This window comes from Notechis scutatus, chromosome 1, assembly GCF_049901735.1.
Source record: "Notechis scutatus isolate UNSWTSFEM ecotype Mainland chromosome 1, rNotScu1.2, whole genome shotgun sequence".
Classification (NCBI taxonomy): domain Eukaryota; kingdom Metazoa; phylum Chordata; class Lepidosauria; order Squamata; family Elapidae; genus Notechis; species Notechis scutatus.
Genome location: NC_142009.1, coordinates 176022962 through 176042301, shown reverse-complemented (window position 1 = coordinate 176042301; position 19340 = coordinate 176022962). Strand labels below are relative to the sequence as shown.

General features: G+C 36.3%; 1 protein-coding gene across 3 annotated transcripts in view; it reads right to left on the bottom strand.

The window, feature by feature from the left end:
• Window positions 1-19340, bottom strand: part of HECW2 (HECT, C2 and WW domain containing E3 ubiquitin protein ligase 2) — a 195469-nt gene that overhangs the window by 93182 nt on the left and 82947 nt on the right. The window contains exon 1 of one of the 3 annotated variants that reach the window (XM_087949537.1): window positions 3816-3952. The exons of the other annotated variants lie outside the window; for them this stretch is intronic. Coding sequence (XP_087805663.1) covers window positions 3816-3933 — 118 coding nt within the window. The 5' untranslated portion in view covers window positions 3934-3952. Of the gene's footprint in view, window positions 1-3815; window positions 3953-19340 lie in introns of those variants that run through there. 3 annotated transcript variants of the gene reach the window in all.

Sequence of the window (19340 nt, the reverse complement as noted above, 5' to 3'; positions counted from 1 at the left end):
CGCAAAGGCCTTCTGGCCACAGCTGCCACCTTAAATGACAAAATGCAGGGTAGTAAAGCCTCCTTCTTAGATATGACAAAGCAGCAGCTTGTGAAATGTTTCACTAAAGGCATAATTGCACTTCAGTATTAGATGGCCAATCCTCTCCCCTGGCATACACAAGATCCAGCAACAGCAGCAGTTTTCTCAGTTGAAGCTCCAAAAAAAAGGCATCAACAATAACAAAATGCATGCTGGTCATTAGAAGCTCATGACTATATGTGCCTTTCAAGATGGAAGCTTCCTGCTGGTCCACGATCTTTTCTAAATCTTAATATAAATAGGTTGATTAAAACATGAAATTGTCCCAATCGTTGAATAGTTTGGGAAAAATTATTTTCTACCGTTTTTCCCTAAGGAAGACTCAGGGAAGAGATTGTTTACCGAGTATGCTTGGAAACCATACCTATCTGTCCCAGATCTCCATCGTACCTGTCATACTATTTTCATGAACTGTATAAAGGGGATTTCAATACATGTACTTTATCAGAGCAGGAATAATGTTACCATCATCTGCCAAAATGCCTGATGGTGGATTGAGTTCCAGAAAGTGAATAAGGTGAGCCTTTTAAATTCTTCTATTATTGTCGCAGATTGACATTCAGGAAGTCAGAGAATGGAGAAAGTAACACAGACTGCTCGTGGTTCCTTTTGGTTGTTGAGTATAAATATGGACACTCTTTTATATGGTATTTATTTTAAAAACCAAATGTTCCATTTGAGTTCTGAAGGTGTTGTATTAATGTTTACTGAATTTTAAAATGTGTACTTATTGCAGGCATGTAACGTGTCTTTAGATAACTAAGATTTATGATGCTATGCAGTATTGGATAGTAAATATTAAAAACATTCCGTTAGCTGAAAGGCTCTGCCCTCGTGATTCCAGAGAAGTAGAAACCACAGAACATGTGGTTCTTCTCTCCCAGTTCCCTGCACCAACCTTTTGCTATTTACACCCAGCTGCCATGGCCAAAGCAGAAGCACCTCATCACTTTTGATGTCTCCTTTTTGGATCCAGTTTCTCTAGCAAACATTTCCTACTTTTTTCTTTCTTTCTGAAGACAGTGCAGCTTTTTGAAAGCTGTGCTATCTATGCAAAAATGGAACCTCTTGTTCCAAAGACAGCACGGCTTTGCGAAGATAGCACTGTCTTCAGAAAGAAGGAATAAAATTAGAAAAGTATGAAACATTTGCTGGAGTAGCTGGGTCCAAAAAGGAGGCAGCAAAAGATGAAAGGTCTGTGCGGGGTAACTGGGAGAGAAGGCAGCTGTGCAAATGAATGTTTGCTGGGCTGGTTGCTGGGCTGGACTGAGCAGCAAATGAATGCTTGCTAACTGGTGCTGGGGAGCCATGTGGACTTGGGGAGAGAAGACAGCTGGGTAAATGAATGCTTGTTTGCACTTTCTGGAGCTGGCTGGGGTAGCTGAGACTTCTGGGTGCATCGCAAGCAACCACAGAATTTATTAATCTAGCAGGCTTAATTTGATTTATTTGTTTGTTCAATTTCTGTGGCTGCCCATCTCAGTCAATGACTCTGAGTGGCTTACAATTCATGGGAAAGAAATTCTCTAAAAGCATTCACATTTCCAGTGACTACTAAAAATGAAAAAGAAACAAATCTATAACAAATCTGTAATAATTACAAATAGAATGCAAAAAGGAAAAATCTCGTGTGAAACTGTTGCCTACTGGGTTAGATTAATCCATTCTTTGTTGTCTTCATTGTAAAAGATTATCTTGCTGAAGGAAATATTTGTCTTTTAAACTGGATTGACTATATTTGTTTTCTTTTATTGGTATGCATTAATCATGTTTTCAATGTCTTATCATAAGAGATCTATTTGATGAGTTTTTCTTATGGTTAAGAATGGTTTGTCTATCGAATAAAAGCCATTTGAAATGTGAGATTATAACTGCAGAATGTGTAATCTCTGAATTATAGTCAATAGTTTTGTGGCATCTGTGAAATCATCCAATAAATTGGAAAAAAAACATGTTCAATATGCAATTATAATTGGGTAGGCCAATTCATCCAAGCATCCTCCAAGAATTAGGGTGATGATAGCATTTGCCTTGAAGAAGAAGTAAGAATCTGTGTGGAGAATACTTTTCAAGAAGAGTGGAACATTTTTCTCTTAGGAATTGATTAATTTGCATTCATTCATTTTATAGACTATTATTTTTCACAGTGGTAAAAACTTCCTTATAACATTTTGGCTCCAACATAAATAGCCTTTTGCAATTCATGTAATCCAAGTAGGATTAAACACTAATTAAATTGATTTCCTTTTTTCAATCATTACCTCCATTGCTATTAAGACTAATGCTGTGAATAAGATGGACAGCAAAGGACTATTTCTGTTCCCAATGGAATCAAATGAATCTGGGGGAGAGAACTTCATTTAATTTGCTATAGAAAAAAAATAATTAGGGACAAGACTTTTTAAACTTTAACACACATAAGCACCAAGAGACAGGAAAAGGAAACAACAGCTCTTGTATAACAGTTCCCTGTGCTTTTTAGTTATACAACCGCTATATTATGGTTGTAAGATGAATGAATGCATAATTAATCAATTCCTAAGAGAAAAGTGTTCCACTCTTCTTGAAAAGTATTCTCCATACAGATTTTTACTTCTTCTTCAAGGCAAATGTTATCATCACCCTACCATATTAATTGAACCATAATTTCATTAAGTGAAACTTCATTGTTTTTACATTTGGACCCATTCTAACATATTTAAGTGAAAATTCAAAATAAATACTTTCATAACATCATCCCATATTCAGAAATAAGGCAGAAGTAAGAATCACAGAACCAAAGAAAGAGCTACAGAAATATAGCCTAACCTTATTAAATATATATCTGAACTTGTTAAAGCAGCATCAAGGCAAACAAATAAAAAATAATAATTACAAATAAATAAAATTGGTCTTGGAATGGAACTGTGAAATTCTGTAGTTCTGATTCCTATTTTCACTATGAGATATTTATTACTTTCTATTGGGAGAGTCCCAGGACTCCATCATCCAGTAGCTGCTATCCTGTATTTTTTCTAGATTTTTTTCATCTTTTTTTCAGTTCACAAAAAAAGAATTTTAAGGAAACAGCAGAGCACAAGTAGTACTATATGTTCTCTTTAAATGATTGTCAAAATCAATTTATTACAGTTCAGCATTACTTGTAGCATACATGTTATAGATACCACTACAATATTAATAATGCAATAGTAATGTGAAAAACAAATCTGTGGTAACTACTGCTAAACATGTTGCTAAAATGTTGATGTTGCAAATGTGGTTGTAATCATTAAAAATTATTGGCATTATTGAATTATCAGGTTCTTATTGGAAATCCAGCTGTTATGATATCACGTCAGCCTTTCATTTAAAAAATTCCTCTACTCTTAAAAGTAAATCCATTTCTCTTATGCTTTCTAAGGAAAATCCATTTTAACTGAATAGTTTCATAACTCTTAAAATCAAAGGGTGAGTACAGAATACTTGGGGATATACACATAGCACTACCTACAATGCCTTAAAGCAGCTGAATTTTGTTTTCTGAGTGGTTGTCTTCCACAGTTATTGGGTAGTTGTAAGAAAAGACTATAAATACATACTCAGAATACTTTTTTTCCTTTCAAATCTTCTTCATATCCCTATTTTATGTGTAAATAAGTTCCAGAAACTAAAAAAGACTTCTGAATAGGCATGCCTAAAACTATGCTGTTTAGTTTCTTTTAACAGCATTCTTCACTGTTCTTTTTCTGCCTTACCTGATTTATCCTGTGTTGGAGATATCATGCACCAACACCTTTGTTCAATTAATGTCAGGTTAATTATTTGGAAATGATCTAGCAAGGAAGTCTCTTCTTTATGATTTCTGTTATCCATATGACAATTCTTTTCTCCATCTTAAATACAGCTGACTTCTTGAAAAAGGAAATTCGGTACTGTGCTGAACCATCACTGGCATCATGATGAGTTCACTGGAGAAGTACTTCTGCATTTGTCATCTTTCTTTGGCTGTTAGATTTGGAGTTCTTAAAGACTTTTTTGGAATATTAAAGAACTGCTGTTGCTTTTGTTAGCAACTGTAACCACAGAGCTAACTGCTTTTGGTGCTCTAAAACATAGATGAAGTAGTTTGTCCTTCAGATTAGTTTATTTGTAGCCACTCCCATTTGAAGGACACAGGATACAAAGTCTCCAGCCTCCCTTAACTTCCTTCCTTTACTGTTTTCCATGGAAGATTTCGGGAGAATTAATAAACAGGATTTTTAAAAAAACCATAAACAATAACTGCATTAGTCAGAGAAAGCAACAAATGAACCATCAATCTTCTGTATTTATTGCACACTGCTTTGATATTAGAGAATTAATGCAATTCTGATTTTGCTGGCTGCCAAATTTCTCAACAGTTTTAGTGCGCAGACGTAAACAGATTAGCAAATAGAATGTATCTATTTTAGCAAGACCTGGGCCTATACATGGTTTCTCACTGACACTGCCTAATTGAAGTAAAATTCTGTCAAGGCAAAAAGACATCATGAACCCCACACATTTTATGTTTCAAAGATATCCATTTTGGCTACAATAGAAAAGAAATGAATCTGTAATATTAGAAACATCTGGTGATCATTAAGGTCCCTAAAATGCTCAAATGTTCCATCAAAGTAATTTCACTGGAAAATATTTTAAAGCAGAAAGCAAAGAGCTTGCTTCCCCAACCCACTAGTGAACAAAATTTCCCTGTGTACTAGTTGGCAAAAAACCATCATTTTGACCAATTAAATCTACCAGGGAGTAACTGCCACAAATCCCACACTTTGGGGGAAGGTTTGTTCAGGCATGATATTCCCCTCTGAAAAAAAATCTGAAAAGTAGACAGGGGTGCAGGGGTTGCCTAAGCACCCGCCGCAGTCCGCGCAGCGCCCCGGTGGGAATTAAATTGGCAACGCCCCCTTGAAGCTTTAGCAGAGGAAAGTAATCAAAAGTGATTTTTCAAGGTGAGTCTGCATGATAGTTTTATTGTTTGACAAAAAATAATAATAAAAAGCACCATGAGAATGCTCTCGGGCAAAGGATTTCACATTTAAAAAATAAAACAAACAAACAAAAACAACAAACAAACCCTGCTTAACAGACAGAAAAACAGCCACAATGCTTCACCTCTAATTGGACTTTCTCTTTGTTCCCTTTCCTTTGATCAGCATTGCTTCTCTATGCTTCTTTCTAGCTAGTTGAGCTGATAGCATAACTTTGAGTCTGGCCTGTCTTTTGGCTAGTTGTCTTCCTCTTCAGTTCCAGATTGGCCCTCTTTGCTTTTAAATCCAAAACAGCTGGAGGGGACCATGTTGCAGAAATGTGGAGTAGTTGCAACCATCATTTTAATGAAGCATTCTTCTATGAAAGGTGCCATAACATTTTGCTGGTTTTTTAAGGTTCCACAAACTTAGGTGCCACACATGTTAAAGTGGGAAGCTCAGGCAGTGCAATATGCCTTATATTTTATGATGGTGGGTTGGGGGCTGCAACTATTATTTGACCTTTAAAGTCACAGAAGAGGAAGTAATATCAACGTTAAGTCTTGTTGGCCAAATCTTCGCTACAGGTATCCCACACAGCCACACAAAGAGCAGTGAAATCCAACTTCCTAAAGAGATACCGCCATCCCTCTGCCTTAAGAAATCTGTCACTTGAGCGAAGCAGCATTTCTTTCAGTTGCTTAGTAATCCGTGTAGTTTGTCGCCGGCCGCCTCCCTCAGGACAATGGAGGGTTGGCTAACAATAGCTGAACGAAGCTCTTTTCCTCCCGAGCCTTTGTCTCTGCACTCTGTAACTCCTGGGAAAGTATAAGCTTTTCTTCTTCCACTCAGCCGAGCATTTTCGTTCCCGCGTTGCCTCCAAAGATGCTTCCTTCGGGGCCAGGGGGTGGAGGAAATCACCTGAAGCCAGCTGCGTGCGTGGGAAGAGAAGAGGGAAAGTGGGGCAATATTGGCGGGAACGGGAAGTGAGCCTTGGTGCCTCTGTTGCTTTCGGCGATGAAGGGGGAAGAATGGCTTCTCCGCCTGTTGTAGTTGGCCCCTACGAACGGAAAGACGCGTTGTCCTTTGCCAGCGTCCCCGCACCAGGCACGCACCACACACACACACACACACACACACACAAGCACGCAACCCCACTCGCGCTCTAGTGAGTCACAAGCAGGTCAGGAGGACCGCATGGGAAGGGAGGGGCGCAAAGCCTTCGGAGCTGTCGCAAAGAGCGGGAGAGAAGCTCGCTCGAGCCCTGTCACAGCCAGCGCGTAGAGGCTCCCTCGCAGGTGGCGCCTGAGGCGTGTCTGCGCCTTTCCTCCAGGTGGTTCAAGCTGCAAGAAAGGAAAAGGGGAAGCGTGTAGCTCCCGCAGTCCGGGCAGTTTTGTGGGACAGTGAGTGAAGAAGCCAGATGCAAAAGGAGCCGGCCGCTGAACAGCTGTGCCCTCGCCTTCAGCAGGGAAGGTATGTAATCCTAATTATCCCCACGGGCTGCATGCATGGCGAGGAAAGGGATCCAAGCACAAAACCGCCGCTGCAATGCACCAGCCATTAGCTCTGGAGCTTTGCACGGCCCGACCCTGTGCTGTGTTCTGCTAGAAGTATCTCTTGCGTAGACGTGACGAGTTGGACCGTAGTCCTGAGCTCGTCTCCGTAACCCAGCTAGTTTTTGTAGTACTGATCGGATCAATCGGAGGCGCGGAAAGGTCTGACGTAACAGAAAAGGATCGAGAGTTTATGGCAAAAACGAAAAAAAGTAGGAATCACTGTTCGGAAAAGAAAAAAATCGGAATTCCGATTTTAGTCGGAAGAATATCATGCCAGTTTGTTAGTGGGATAGGGCTAAGACAAGGAGGTGCTGTTCTCTGTAGCAGTGCCAACATTTTGGAGCAGCCTCTCTTCTCTCTAAAGTTCAGGCTGCCTCTTTTGTTAATGATTCAGAAACTTTTAGCTGTCCCAGACATTCTTCCCCTGATTTAATGTTGCCATTTTTATCTTATCCTCACTTATTTTTATTTTGTATGGTTTCACTTTTGTATAGTTGTTTTTATCTCTGTTGTTGTGAATGTTTTAATTAGTTCACTTCCTATGTTAAGCAAAGTATTTTTGTGATTGTGTGGTGGCACAGAAATAGGCTTAATTAATGCTGTAAATAGTTCTCAACTTGCAAAGACTTGAGCTTTGCTCCTTAAGAAAAGTACCAGCTCGTAAGATGTTCAGGAATACTTTGGCAAATAGCATTCATAACACAATGTATAACTAACTGCAGGGGTCTTCCAAACACAATGTGTGCACACAATGTGCACATCATCTTGTGCTTCTCCTATGCCTACATTTTATTACTGTATAAATTATATTTTATATCATAATATGTTTGTCAGACTTGGCCTAGCATTCTATAAGTTCTTAATATATCAAGAAAAGAACAGTCTAGAGCAGTGTTTCTCAACTAAGCAACTCTAAGATGTGTGGACTTCAACTCCCAGAATTCCCCAGCCAACATGCTACAGATTGCCATCAAAACTCAAATCAAGTGCCTTTGAACACTCAGTCCAATAAAACACACCTGGCTAATATAGATGCCCAGCAATCAGGATTTATTTTTAATAATTTTGATAAAATCCGATCTTGTTTCTGATTTGGGCATGCCCCAGGTCCCTTCTATTGAATGTTGCCCTCTGGTGGGATTTGAGAAGTGTGGATTCTCTGTCATGGCTCCCACCTCTGGAACACATCCTCCCAAAGATACAGGGAGCACCCACTCTCCTGGACTTCCAGAAAACTATTGAAAGGGAATAAGATCATAGCATTAAAATGTTGGCATTTCAACATTGATTTTGGGTATCTTGAAGTATGCATTGATCCTGCATCATCCAGAAAAAGCTATTTGGATCAATACTCCCACCCATCCCCTTTTGTGACCCTTATGTCTTTTCCTATTGCTTCTTCCATCTTTTTTAAAAACTCTATTGACAAAAAAAAATCAAAGCTAATTATATAATGCATTTGTATTGGTAATGCTATAAGCTCTCTGCTGGAAGCACTCTGGAAATAATCTTATTTTTAATCATATTATTAAAAGATAACGCACTGTGTTGCTATCATTTCTGTTTACTATCTGAACTAAGAAATGTCTAATTGTAGCATATATCAAGCCTTAATTATTTAGCCTGCCTAATGGGGGTATTATTGTTATTTTTCCTCTGATGTTCTATGCAGCCAAAGAAATTTCTTCACAGAAAATCTGGGGACTCACCAGCAGAATAAAGAGGAATATCACTTCTTAGCAGGCATAGAGGATCTCATGTATTCAAGGTTTTCAAGGAGAAAATTAAGAATTGCTATTAAAGTGTAAGTTACATTATTTCACAAATTTACTTCAGAAATAATGAAACTTATTCTGCTGATTTATGTTTTTCTTAAGGCTGGGCACACACTGGATAAGCAAATTTTGGCATTTTGGAGGACAATTCTTTTCCTCCTTCGAACTAAATAGCTTCACTCCATGAAAAGTTATACCTGTCTTAATATTACATTTTAAAATACGCTGGTAGACAATATATGCCATTCTTTACACCAATTCACTAAAATGCTGCAACTGGACACCACAAAGTAATTATACCTCCTACCTTCCTCAGCATTTCCATGGGTTTATATTTCACATCATTCTTAGCTGCCTAAAAAGCTAGGGCAAATCTATATTCAGTTAATTCTATTTCCTGCCTCTATGCAATTTTCAATCTGTATTGTGACATAATACGTTGACTGCGTTATTCCTTCCTCCTTCATCTTTCTTTTCTTGCTTCCTTTCAGTGATTAGCTGAGAGATATAATTTAAAAAGAAAGACAGAGAAATAGTTTGATGTAGGAGTTAAAGGCAACATAGTAGAAACTGGGAGAGCAAGAAAATTGCAGGGACTTGTCCCAAAAACAGCTAAGAATCAAGATTGACTCAAAAGCATACAAACACACACAAAAGTTCAAAATAATCAGCAAATATTAGCAGCAAAGGTGGTTTCAACAAAATTATGTTTCCTTATCCTTTAAATCGACTGCTGAAAACTGGCAACTGAAATAACTGAAAATAATTTCTTTAGGGATTATTGCCAGATACTTAATTTAAATAAGACATTACTACATATCCCTTCTTTTAGAACATCATTTTTACTTAAAGGATAATGGCTCTTTGAATTCAAAACATAAGCACAACTTATTATTGGGTTTATTTTCAGATTAAAGAAAAACGTGTTATACTAACAATAGTACATTGTTTAGTATTCCTTTAATGTAGGAACTCTAACCAAAAGTAGCATAAAATCTACTTGTGTAGTGGCCAAAAGTTAAAGAATATATATTTCATCAATATATTCAGTTATAAAATGCAGTAGAAAAATACCAAATGAAATCCAATTAGACCGTATAGTAATTCTAAATTTGTCCCTAAAAGTTATACATGACCCCACATAAACTGTCCCGAGTTAAAAAAAAAAAAAAAGTTCAAAGGAATCACACAGATGTCTCTGAGAACTGAAATAACTATTATGAAGCTAAAAAGGACAACAGGCTTCCTGGAAGACTCAGACCTCCATGGTCATAAATTATTCTGGCATGAAAAAGTTCCTGCCAATATTACCAATATTCTTGAAGTGGTTGTGTTGCAATGGCAATGATCCAAGCCAGAGATCAATGTAACTTCAATTTAATGTCCTGACTTTAGATTGGAGAAGTAGATACACACTAAGATTAGATCCCAACTATTGAATTGATACCCATTGTAGCTGTTATTCCTAAATTTATTTTGTATATTCAAAGTGCTGGGGCTATACCTCACCAAGAGAAATAAGCCCTTCTTACTATTATTTCTTAGGGACCCAGAGAAAGCATTCAATTACCAAACTTAAATCTGTGTTTTTAATAGATGGCAGCTGCATTTATTTTACCTTTCAAGGGAATCTTTAGTCTGAGGGGCTTTCAAATGTACCTGCAAGGCAATGGTTAGAGGCTACCATTTCTGTCTATAAGAGTTAGTTAAGAGCAGTGGTGATGCAGTGATTAGAATACAATATTGCAGGCTAATTCTGCTGACTGCCAGCAGTTCAATCCTGACCAGCTCAAGGTTGACTCAGCCTTCCATCCTTCCAAGGTGGGTAAAATGAGGATCCAGATTGTTGAGGGCAATATGCTGACGCTGTAAACCACTTAGAGAGGGCTGCAAATCACTGTGAAGCAGTATATAAGTGTAAGTGCTATTGCTATACGTATCTGGATAAGCACTAGATTAGCAACAGAAGGTTAGAGTTCTGTATCTCTTTGTTAGCCTCAGGTGGTTGCCCAGAGTTTTAAAGCCCAGGCATAGCAGACAAGGCAAAGTTGACAAGAGACCTGCTCCTTTCTAGTATCCCTTATTGGGAAACTCCTTAAATCAGTGTTCATCTTCATCATCCTCTATTCACTCTCTTGAAATCACTATTTGAAGTATCTTTCAGGAGAACTCCATTCTCTCGTGGAGAATAACTAGATCTAGTTATCCTAAAGACTAACAATATCAAATCCAAATCAAGTCACTATTACAGTCATATACAGCATACCTACAAAACAAAAAGCTTAGTCTGAAAAATTGAGTAATAAACAAATACTTTAGCAGAAAGGGAGATTCTGTCACAGAAAAGCAGTACAAGTTTTAAGAAGAGACTCATTATTGCATTAGAACAAAAATTAAATGCAATTGACTGATATGAATGTGGTCACGGCAACACAAAAATAGGATGAAATGTTGGAATGCCTGCATGCTTTTATCTTTTTACTGGAATATTTCATTAATACACATCTATAAAATTAGGCTTAACATTTTCATTACCTATTTTCATCATACTGGAACAAATTACCATATTCTTCAGAGAAATATCACTTTGAATAGTGAGAATTTGATAAAATGCAACCATTTGATGGGATTCATTAACTGCACTAATCGAGACTCACCTGCTCAGTCATACTTTCTTATAGCTTAAACAAAAGGACAAACTGAGAGGGTTAGGTAACTCTTAATTTCTATGACCCTCAACTCTTTGCCTGTGTCCCATATCTCTGAACTTACTAATATTCTTGGGGGATCATTACATTGTGAATTACAGATTGTATTTTTTGCCTAAAATTGCACATGTCTTTTAGCAGCCATGTCCACTGCTGGCTCATATCCAGTTTGTGATATTTATAATTCTACATATTTGTTAAGCTTCACAATTTGTCACAAATTGTCCAACTGACTATTGCTTTTAATTTTTATAATATTATTATTATATATAATGTTTATGCTTACGCTTATAATTAGTTTACATTGCCAAGAGTTGAACAATTGTGGTGGTTGTGAAATCTATTAAATAAATCAATAAATAAGGTGTGCTATTTAGTCAGAGATCTCTCTTCCTATACTTGGCCACTTGATTTCTTTTTCAAAGTCATATTTTTTTCTTAGGAATTAATGGAAACCTAATCAAGAACTCCTAAACATTTCAATTATATTCAATAAATACAACATTCATTTTGTATTTGACTCTCCCAGCAGAAGGAGAACATTTTCCTGGGGTTAGAGTTGATAAAGATAAGCGGAACCCAATTCAGAAGCTAGTTTGGAGATTCAGGAATTATGCAGCAATCTAGGGACTACTGGAAACTATAGATCTGGATTAGTTTTTCTTTTTTTAATGAAAAAAATACTTGAGCTACTTTTGTTTTGTCATGGATCTCTGAGTATTCTTTGGCCAGACACATTTTGCCTATTCAGAAATATGTTATTCAACTCAATTTCTTCTTTTTCTCCTTTCTGCTTCTATCAACTTGTCTCTTGTTTAACCTTGATATATGTAACTAATCTTCTGCCTTCCCCCAAAAGCAGGGAAGAGGTTGCTATTTATCTCCTTCCAAGATGATGATGATGATGATAAAGCAAGTAAGATTTCTCTGAGAAAAAGTGCTCTCCTCAAGAGGAGAGGCTGTAGTGATAGGATGCAGCCAGGCATTGTGAGGGAAGGATTTAAAATCAACTGGGCCAATCTATCCTAGATCCCTCTATTGCATCACTGCAGATATTTTCAGACCAAAAAAATTGTTGGGCTAGCTGTTAAATAGGACTTAATATCCCATTTGTCTACTGCGTATTCAATGATTTGGAATGGTGTATGTTACAGCTGCACTATTATGTAAAATAGATGAAATAAACATACCATGAAAATATTTTCATAAAATGACAGTCATCATCAACAAAAGCAAAAATGACTTGACAAACCAAAGTGTTCCAAGATTTAGGTGCAAATCTAAAAAAGTCTAAAGTCACAAAGGAGAAGGTCCCATTTTCTAATCAACATATGACTACCTGAAGTGGATTGTCTTCAGGGAACAGTCATGTTGCTAAGGGAGGAGGTAACCCTATTGGCATCCTGGAATTAAAGCATTTTGATCTTGAAAATTATTTAGTAACATTCTGAACTGACTTAACTACAAATTAGCAAATAGTATATGTTTTGCAGGAAATATTGTATATAATATGATTCTAGGAGTGGATATATATTAATGTTGATTAAGCATTTTGCCCCCACTAAAGATTGTGAAGTATTCTTATTGTTGTAGGATCCCAGGTAGAATACATTGATCCAAAATTATATATATGGACTTCTTAGTTACAAAAGAATTCTACTTTATTAAATATAGCAATATGACTACTCACTGGCAATTCTATTATTTTCCTACAGTGCCAAGAATCCTTTTTTTACTGCCAAGCATGTTGTCTAGAGATATAATGCATAGCATTAAGTATTTATTTCCACATTAATTTGATTGATGAAAAACACTCATAGATCTGCTATGGATTTTCAGTGCTCTGAAGACTGTTGAAGTATATTGTCAAATATACATTCAGTTCACAGGCTACACATTACTCTTATCAACTGGCAAAACATGGAAATGCTAAATCTCTAAGTACAATCAAATTTTAATTTCCATTACATCTGTCTACCAAGCATGATGTATGAGCCCTTTAGATATGCTGAATTAAAGCCTGACCACATCCAGGGTGACAAGGATTCCCCACTCCAACTTTACATTAGAATATATCAATATTCCACATTGCAGCTATCCTGAGAAACATCTTCTACGGAAAATAATTTGGGGGAAAAACTCTGGAAAAAATACAATTGTTAATTTTATCCCCAAACAAAGTCCACTGCTTTCCCTACAATTCTACACTTAAACTTTTCACCACTTCCTAATTAGGAAGTTGCCCACATAACTCTTTACTGGCCTTTACAGTCAACACAGCATTTACAATGATGTAACTGAACAGAAATTTATTAAGCTTCTTTTTTACAAATCTACTACTCATTTAAAAACATCATTTCATACAATACTCAATTATTTTAAACATATTATTTAAGGATAAAAACAAACGAAATGGTATTGGTATTTATAGGGGTTTTTTATATACTATAATTTCTAATTTTAAATATTCAAAATTCCATTTGACAGATTGCATGTTTTTTTTTTTCTAAACTCCCAGCAAGGCACAAACATATTACCTGCAAAAATAATGATATGTATGAATAAACTCTGGTATTCTTCTATGAATTTTGTTTAAGAGTTGAGTTTATTTAGGAAAATATTTTAAATTCAACAAAGTGAGAAAAACATGAATAATTTACGCTAAAAGCTAATAAGAGAAAAAGTATTTTTTTCATAAAATAAAAATAAATTGATTTAACCATATTCTTTGCAGCAAGAATCCAGGTAGCTTTACTAAGAGCTAATACCGGTATGTTAACTTGCAGGTTCTAAGAATTACCAAAATATTAAAATTCTATTCTTTCTAGCCTTAGAGTAAAAAGTGGATATTACCTTTTTTAATAAACCTGAATTGGTATTTTTCTTATAATTCTGTAAAGTTATTAAGAAGCTTTAATATTTTATATTATATACTGAATGTATTGTAAGAACAAAAATGCCAGAGATCAGGAGAAATAATTATATTAATCTATATTATAAAAAAATCTAATATCCTAAATTCAATGCAACAACACTCAATTCATTCTTAACGTTCTGGATTCTTCTTTACCTATTATTTTCCATTTGATTCACTATCTCAGGATTGGTATGTAATTATTTAGAGTTCAATGTATAAGACTGTATAGGATTTAAAAAAAAATCAGAAGTGATTTGATTTTCTGAAATACAGTAATTGTCTAAGTAAATCTAAAGGTTTCAAGAGATCAGTTCAAATATATGTTGTGTTTTAACCTAACCTAATTTCTAGTCTGCCACCAAATGATTTATTTCAAGACTTACTTTGTTATCGTGTGTGTGTGTGTGTGTGTGTGTATCAAAACATATTCAAGGAAATAACTCCACACATCCTAACGGAAAATCAGGCAGGGGCCATGAAAGATAACTTGGTTCTAATTCTTCTTGGAGGGGAAAAAGAACAGAAGCACAAAACTATTCATGTGAGCCTATCATATCAGCATGATTGCTCTCACTTGCTGATGTCCACCAAACTCATACTGGTACGAAAACTGAAATCCCCAAGCAGAAAACCCTTCTTGCTCATTCTCTCCATTTGTCCTCCTTTCTCATGTTTAACATAGCAGCACCTTTTCCCCCTTCCCCCAAATTTATTACAGATACATTAATAGGACTAAATAAAGAAACATATAATAAAGTATGTATCTTTTATGTTTCATGGGTTAATTTCATTCTGAAGATCACACTTAACTCTTTTAGATAACTAGAATTTGGGTTAGTTCTAATCAGAGTTTTATTTTGTTTTCCAATAACATTACAGGAGTATGTTTATCCATTATATATTTATACATTACTTAAAGTACTTCAGTAAGTACTTATATATAGTTTAAGTGTCTTAGGTCAGCAAAATGGTCCTCTGTGGCTAGCCTTCTCCAGCATGGTCATGGACCCCCATGGATAATTGGAATAATAGTCTACCCATCTACCCACTGTATTGGAAAGATGTCTTTTCCAGCCCTATTAATGCAGTACCAGAAAGAGGAGCATATATTCTGCCACTAAGTTGTATTTTTCCCAACCACATTACATTATTACAGTATTTCTATGAATTACTGAGGTATTATCATCAGTATGTAAGCACTGTCACTTTGCTTTAACAGCTATTTCCATAACGAAATTGTTTTTCTCTAAAATGACATGCTAAAAAAGCATTAACAATATAGATAGTCTGATATTCACTAAATCAGACACATATAATAATTTTACCCTAAATATAAAAAATGTATCTATTGCTTTATTCATGGGAGAAACAGAAATATAGTTCCACATTATAAAACCAATAAAAATTTAAAATGTATATAATCAGACTATTATTTTAAATATATACATATTACGTATTTTATATACAAGTCTTATTAATTTTATCTTACCTAATCAATGTTTGATTACAGATTAGAATAATCCCAAAGAACATCTATACTCCAGTTCTGATATATGCAGAATTCCTAGGCCAAGCCTTGGAATGTTACCTGCATGTTGATTCCTATGCAAATTAAGCATTAAAACTATCCTATGAGTAATATAAAAACAACAAGGCTCCTTCTTGTACTTTCTTAGAAATAAAAATGACTATTAGGTAGTAAGATATCTACTATCTATAAACTATAGTGAGATTATTTTTACTACATCCAACAGCACATCAAACATTAACAAGAAACAGAGAGCTCAGTGGGTGATCAAGACTTTCTAGGATTTAGTCCAGACACTGCCAATAAACAGAAGCTCATGTTTATCAGACATTTTGTGAAGAGACAATAGAATGGTGGGAAAACTAACTCTAGAGGTATTTGGGAAAGCCTATGTATTTCAATGATTCAAAAAGAATTCTCTGGAATACAGAAATACTCAGACAAATCAACCCAGACAGAATATAAACAATGCAGCATTACCTTAGCGTATTAGTTATCTGCATATAGAAATACAACAATACAAACGAAATGAAAACAAAATAAAATAAATGAGGTGGTCCTCACTGATTAATTAGAAACGGGTTTATAACAACAGTTCCAAACAGCTGTTGAAGGTTCTGAAATTTTGTGGGGATTATATAAGAATCCATAATGGGGGGAAAAACCTGGTATTGGCAAATAAACATGACCTCACTACACACCCAACATACACCAATTAATTTTCCATTGGTGTGTGGGAAATAGTATAAGGCTTTTTTTAAGCATCCAACTAAACTTGCATACTTAGTAATGGTACTATTCCTTAGAAAGGAAATGGAACTTGCCTATCTTGCTGGATTTTGTGTAAAGGATGGAAATAAATATCCTGGAAGATACTGGAAAAGATAATACAAAAACAGATCTGCCAACATCTAGAAACAAGTAAAGTAATAACTAAAAGTCAGCACGGGTCTGTTAAGAACAGATCATGCCAAACAAATCTTATTTCATTCTTCAACATAGTGACTAAATTAGTAAACCAGCAAAATACTGTGGACATAGTATATTTAGATTTCAGCAAGGCATTCGACAAAGTAGACCACAACCTACTTCTTAGTAAGCTAGAAAAAAGTGGAATAGATAGCACCACCACTAGATGGACTGGCAACTGGCTGACCAACCGTACTCAACAAGTAGTCCTTAATGGGTCTAAGTCTACATGGAGGAAAGTAAGCAGTGGGGTGCCACAAGGTTCTGTCTTAGGCCCAGTACTCTTCAATATCTTCATTAACGACTTAGATGAGGGAATAGAAGGGGAACTTACCAAATTTGCAGATGATACTAAGTTGGCAGGAATAGCTAACACCCAAGAAGATAGGCTCAATGTTAGGATTTGTGCAGAGTAACCTTGTATAAAAAGGATATGCACATGGAAAATGGTTTATGATAACAGTTATGAAGAAATATACAGCTACACAGAGTTGATTAAGTTGTATTAATGTTACTTGAAGAAATAGCACAGTCCAATAATCAGCCCATGTCATACACATTTTAACAGTCCAGAAATATCTAGTTATCAAGTCTTCTTACATCTAGTTATAAAGTCTTCTTACCAGTTCCATGTCTTTTACAGCAGACAAATATCAAACCATAACAAAACAAATAACCTTTGATATCAACAGAATATCAAAATAAACAGGGTTAGTCAGTATCGGTCCATAGTCAGCCAGTATCAGTATCAAGAGAGATCATCAGTGAAAAAGAGAAAGAAAATTAAACCATGATCTATAGCTCCCTCTTATGGCAACTTGTAGCATAATTAATTAACCAACCAGAACACAGCATAATACATTACAGTATTTTTCCTTAAAGCTACAAACATATATATTTGTAGTTTATATATTGTCAATCCAACTACGTTATTTACAAATACATAACACTCAAGGTCCAGTTGGATCTTGACAGACTAGAACACTGGGCCATATCTAACAAAATGAAATTCAATGTAGAGAAAAGTAAAGTCCTACACTTAGGCAAGAAAAACCAAAAGTACTCATATAGACTGGGTGAAACCAGGCTCAATAGCATTAATTGTGAGAGGGATCTTGGAGTCTTAGTGGACAACCAGCTAAATATGAGCCAGCAATGTGCAGCAGCAGCCAAAAAAGCTAATGCAATCCTAAATTGCATTAACAGAGGGATACAATCGAGATCAAGTGAGGTACTAATATCACTCTATAAAGCCTTAGTAAGACCACACCTAGAGTACTGCATCCAGTTTTGGTCACCACATTATAAAAAAGATGTTGAGACTCTAGAAAAATTGCAGAGAACAACCAGGATGATTAGGGGACTGGAGACTAAGGCATATGAAGAACGGTTGCAGGAACTGGGCTTGGCTAGTCTGGTGAAGAGAAGGACCAGGGGAGTCATGATAGCAGTCTTCCGATATTTAAGGGGCTGCCACAGAGAGGAAGGATTCAAGTTATTTTCTAAAGCACCCGAAGGCCAGACAAGGAACAATGGATGGAAACTGAACAAGGAGAGATTTAACCTGGAAATAAGGAGAAACTTTCTGACAGTGAGAACTATCAACCAATGGAACAGCTTGTCCCAGAAGTTGTGGGAGCGCCATCAGTTGAGACTTTCAAGAGATTGGACTGCCATTTGTCAGAAATGGTGTAGGGTCTCCCGCTTGTGCAGGGGGTTGGACTAGATGACCTATAAGGTCCCTTCTAACTCTGATTATCTGTTATCTGTTAAATATAGGTGGTCCTGCAAACACTCATCCTAGTGCTACACAATTTTTTAAAAAACCTTGAATTATGCTTGGAAGTCTTCTGGAAACTTCTGCAGCTTTCATAGTAATAATGTTACATTATTGTATCATGGGACACTGGTAACTACCCATATCACTGTATTCTGGACCAATTGAAGCTTCCAAATGATCTTTAAGGACAGCCCCATGTAGACCACATTTCAATAATCCAGATAGAAGGAGGCCAAGACATAAGTGACCATGACTACTCCTGGTGTAGTAAAGGGCACAATTGGCACTTGGATGTTTCAGCCAAACTTCTTCCAGGCCACAACTATGAATCCAAGATAACCCCCAAACTGTGACTGGTTCTGTTTGGGTAATTGCTACCCCATCCAGAATCTTTAAAATTACAAGATCTGGGAGACCTAAAGACCATAGTCACTTTGCTAGAGTGAAGCCAAAGCCTATTCTTCCCCATCCCAGATCCTACAACTTCCAGAAATCAGCCAGGGACAAAGATATAAACGATGCAATATCAGCATACTGCCAATACATAAACCCATGCCAACAGACAACCTCACATAGATAATTCATGTAAAGTTAAACAGGAGTAGGGAGAAAACACAGTCCTGACAAAATCTACAAAGTAGGGAGTTGAAACTAAATATCTCCCCCCCCCCCCCCACACACACCCATTACCAACTGGAATCAGCCCTGAAGAAAAGTGGAAAATCTTTATAACACAAAGCTCCCAATTCCCAGTCCCCTAAACTGATCCAGAAGGTTAATATGATTGATGGTATTGAAGACTGCAGAGAGCGCATGGGCTAGGGTGAATGTACTACACTATCTCAGTGCTGCCAAAAATGATCAACAAGTTGATCAATACCAATTCAGTACTATATCCCAGTCTGGAACCTGACTGAAAAGGATTCAGATAATCCATTTCTTCTAGGATCCTCTGAAGTAGCAATCTGACTCAACAACTTTGCCACCTAAAGGGAAGGTTGAAAACAGGACAAAAACAAGTTTCTTGAGGAGAAATATCAC